The sequence below is a fragment of the Belonocnema kinseyi genome, chromosome 7 (genome assembly GCF_010883055.1).
Source record: "Belonocnema kinseyi isolate 2016_QV_RU_SX_M_011 chromosome 7, B_treatae_v1, whole genome shotgun sequence".
Taxonomy (NCBI): domain Eukaryota; kingdom Metazoa; phylum Arthropoda; class Insecta; order Hymenoptera; family Cynipidae; genus Belonocnema; species Belonocnema kinseyi.
The window spans coordinates 79156438-79160414 of NC_046663.1; the positions used below are offsets into that span (position 1 = coordinate 79156438).

Below are 3977 nucleotides of genomic sequence, written 5' to 3' on the forward strand. Positions count from 1 at the left end.
CCTGCAGCTGTTGCGCGAGTAATGGCTCTTGCCTCGCTTTTTATTTGATGACTGGCTAAAGTGTGATCAAGAATTTCATGTCTATACTTTTTCTTAAATCTGTGCTTTATTAATACCGGTCTGTTCAAATATGTTCCTTTATAAAGTCTGGCTTCAGCTCCTTGAGCAATCAATTCGTAATTTTCAAACGTAGGTTCCATTATGCACCTTGAGTTGCTTTCTGTAAAAATAGAAATATTAGACATTCTAAAAAAAGGGTTTTTATTATTAATTAAACTTTAAGGGAGTGATTTTCATTCCACAAACACAAAAAGAGAATGGAACATTTTAACTTGACAAAAGAGCGAAGCGTACCATTTATAAATAAATGATTTGAACTCTAAAAAGATACTTTGCAGTTTTTACCATTTCTCTACCAAAGCGATTCAGAAGAAGAGAGTACTATGTTAAATTGTAAATTTTATCACTAACTTATCGCCTGAACGTAATTGATGCTATTTACAAATATAATATTTCGATAAGAGAGGCCAAATGGGCGGTTTGATCTCTGCGAGTGTGAAGACCCAGCACTAGGACGAGGCGAAACCGAACCGTAAGGTGATTGGTGTGCCTTCACAAGAGCAGGGGGCCGCCCGTCAAGCCTTGTGTATCAAAATAATAATGCGAAACCTGAGATTTTCTAATGTTTACAAGCATCGAATATACGACAATGACAAGTGACTAATCTAACTTGACCCAAAACGATGTTCACATAATGCAAAAATATTTTAGTAACCATCTAGAACAGTTTGCTTACCGATGAAAGCATTCTTCTAACCGATGTTGGGGATTCTGTTCATCGCCTTTACGCAAAATGCGGAATCGACCATTTTCGATGTCTGTACAGTGGTCAATCGAGGGTTTTACATGCATATTTAAAGAAAAAGGAATTTTGCCATTTCAACATTGAATTTTACCATTTGAATAGCAACACATACTAAGCTCTTTGGCAATTTACCACCCGTATGGAATTTCTAAAACGTGTTATTTTTACTATCAATTTGCACATTTTAATATTTCGAATGTCACCTCGTCACGATTATTACCATGTAAAGCCGTAATGAGTACTGTTTCTCAATTTCTTAAGAAATCGCCGTATCTGAATGGCTAAAAATTGCAGTTCTCGACAAAAAACGATAGCATTTATTACAATTGATTTAAATGGCAAGTTTTGCAATTCTGTTTTGTCAACAAGTATTATGATAAGTAGTTTATATTGCTTAACACATTTTATTATTTGATCAAAGTGGCAAACAGTTTTAATAAAAATAGGATTTTCGGTAATTTTAATCAATTTTCTTGGTAACAATGTTCATTTACGCCAATAACTCGAAACCTTATTGTTTCTTGGCTTTACAATTAATTTAAAAATCTTAGTGGATTCAAAAAATATTTTTCGCTCACGAACCAAGATCTGATTGGATGCATTTTAATTGGTGTATGTTTTTCGCGGTTTCCGTATTTTTTGTTACACAAAGCGACGGAAATAGTGGTTTATGTGTTTTATATATGAAAACAAATTAAAAATAAAGACTAACTTTTTGGATACCAGAAATTACAGAAATTTTTGGAAATTTCTAGTAATTTGATGAATTAACGAAAATTTTCGGAAATTTATAATAACTTATCAATAATTTATGGTATATTATGCATTCCTATTGGTAGAATTACTACTCATAATCAATCTTTTAAATTAAACGCGATAGTGGGTTTACCACTCATGAAAACTGCCTTAAAAAGACTATAATACAGTTTTGAAGCGCAGTTCGAACTGTTCACCATAAGGAGGATTTTTATTTGCACTTGGTGGAATTTTTAAAAGAATTTCTTTGCTATCACCCGGCCCCATTTTCTTGTAATTCCCTTTTGAAAAATCTCAAAAGTTGAACCAAATCGTATAACATTTAGGGGTCACACAAAGACCATGAAGTTTTCCATTGATTTAACATGAGAAAAAGTCAACTTTTTGTCAATCTAATATTTGAACGCAATAATGTGTTACAAATATTTCGGCATTTCAGTATGTTGTTCAGAATTCGTCAGCGAATATGGACCAATCATAAATTTTGAGAGTGAATGATTTAATCCACTTTTATGGGTCTCAAAATTAAACCCCGTAAAAGACTAAATTTGAATTTTACGTTATAATACGGTTTATTAGCGCTATTTTTATTTATTTTTTTATAAATAATGAACATTAATCTGTAATTCAAGAAAATTCAGTCACCTGTTAACTAACTTTCAATTGTATAAATAATTTTAATTTGTTTCAACATTTGATTTTTCAGGTAAATCGCGAAATAAACGTATTTTATAGAAATTATGAGTTCTTTAATCATTGATAAGAGTAAAAAATTTGTTCAAATAATTTCACAATTGTTTAAGTAATGCGCGTTTGTTCGAGTACATATTTTACCTGAAAAAAGCAGGAGACTCATTTCGTTTTACCAAATTCTCGACAGATTTTAATATTTTTAAGTACTAATTTGTTTTCTAAGAATACTCCTATTTTTTAAATTTAATTGTTTAAACCATTAATTTTTTATAATATAATTAAATATAATTACAACATTATTTAAACTAATTATGTTATTGTCATAACTGATTAAAGAACCCATAACGTCTAGACAATACATTCATTTCGCGACTTACATGAAAAATAAAACTTTAAGCAAATTAAATTTGTTGAAGCATTTGTAACATTATTTAAAATATTGCTGGGTATTCTTAAATGAGTTTCAATAATAAATAATAATAAATAAAGCCCTAATAAATCTTCTCGTTTGACTGGTTCCTAGCCTCTTCACAGTCATTATAGAGTAGAATTTACAGTGTTTACACTCTTCAAAATAAAGAAGAAGGGATTTTAGCGGCCGTCATTTTTCTTTATTCTTTCTGAATTTTAATTAAAAACTCTCCAAATTTTCCCACATTTTTAAAGCTTCAATTTGAAGTTTAATTTGCTGACAAATTTGAGTCACTTTGTAGACTAAAAGTGAAAATTAATTGTATTGTAAATTCGAGTACAAAAGTTCAGACCCCCCGGCATGAATGACGGCGAGATGTAATTTACCGTGACCGTAACCCTTCGTTCGGAAGCCGACACCTGCTTGAAGTGCCGAGCCCTGCAATAGTGAGTTTACCACACCTGAAAGCTGCCTTAAAAAGACTGTACGGCAGATGTGATGCGCACTTCGAACTGCGCACCAAAACTGACGTACAATAGTATGTTGTTTACCTAGGAGGTTCACTCAGTCTCTACGCTAGCGTGAGTCTGCAGTAACGAGGCGCAGTAAGCGTCCTCAGTTTACAGTTTACACTTTACAGTCCAAAAGGCAGCCATTGGCTGCCAGTGGCAGTCAAAAGACTAGGTCAAACTGGCCCTAACAAATCTTGTTGTTCGACTGGTTTCTAGCCCTTCACGGTCATTATACCTCCCGCCGCGCCGGGCTTGAAAGACGTTATCCTTTTGAAAAATGAAATACAATTAAAAAAAAATATATCAGCGTTTGATTTAATAATATAAAAATAAATATAAACGTTTTATTGAATAATATTTATATATTTCACACAATTGATATAACGTATAATGATAAAATGTTTAGATGATATTGTTCGAATTTCTTTAGTAAATATTTATTGAAATAAGCTTTAGCTATAATATGACTATGTTATCTGTTAATACTTAATGATTAATAGGTAGTTTCAAAATTAATATGAAAAATTAATATAATGCTTGAAAGGTGGAAGAATTCAGCAATTACTATATTATATTGCAGGTTTTATAATAATTACCGAAAATAAAAATATTTTTATATAAAAATATGGCATATTTTATTATTTCTTGAATGAAATAATAAGAATAAGAAAAATTTAAATGGATAATTGTCAAATTCTACAACTCAAGTTTTAGTTTACTTGAACTATAACAATTCAAC

At 31.1% G+C, this 3977-nt stretch overlaps 1 protein-coding gene across 9 annotated transcripts in view; it reads right to left on the reverse strand.

Annotated features, from left to right (window-relative positions):
* The window catches only part of LOC117177226 (EKC/KEOPS complex subunit TP53RK), a 24893-nt gene that overhangs the window by 4496 nt on the left and 16420 nt on the right, over positions 1 to 3977 (reverse strand). For 5 of the 9 annotated variants that reach the window (XM_033367787.1, XM_033367781.1, XM_033367786.1 and 2 more), the window contains exon 2: positions 5 to 220. In XM_033367787.1, the coding sequence (XP_033223678.1) occupies positions 5 to 200 (196 nt within the window). In that variant the 5' untranslated portion in view covers positions 201 to 220. Of the gene's footprint in view, positions 1 to 4; positions 221 to 405; positions 604 to 796; positions 879 to 3277; positions 3346 to 3977 lie in introns of those variants that run through there. The other 4 variants (XM_033367788.1, XM_033367785.1, XM_033367789.1 and 1 more) reach the window with 4 other exon arrangements.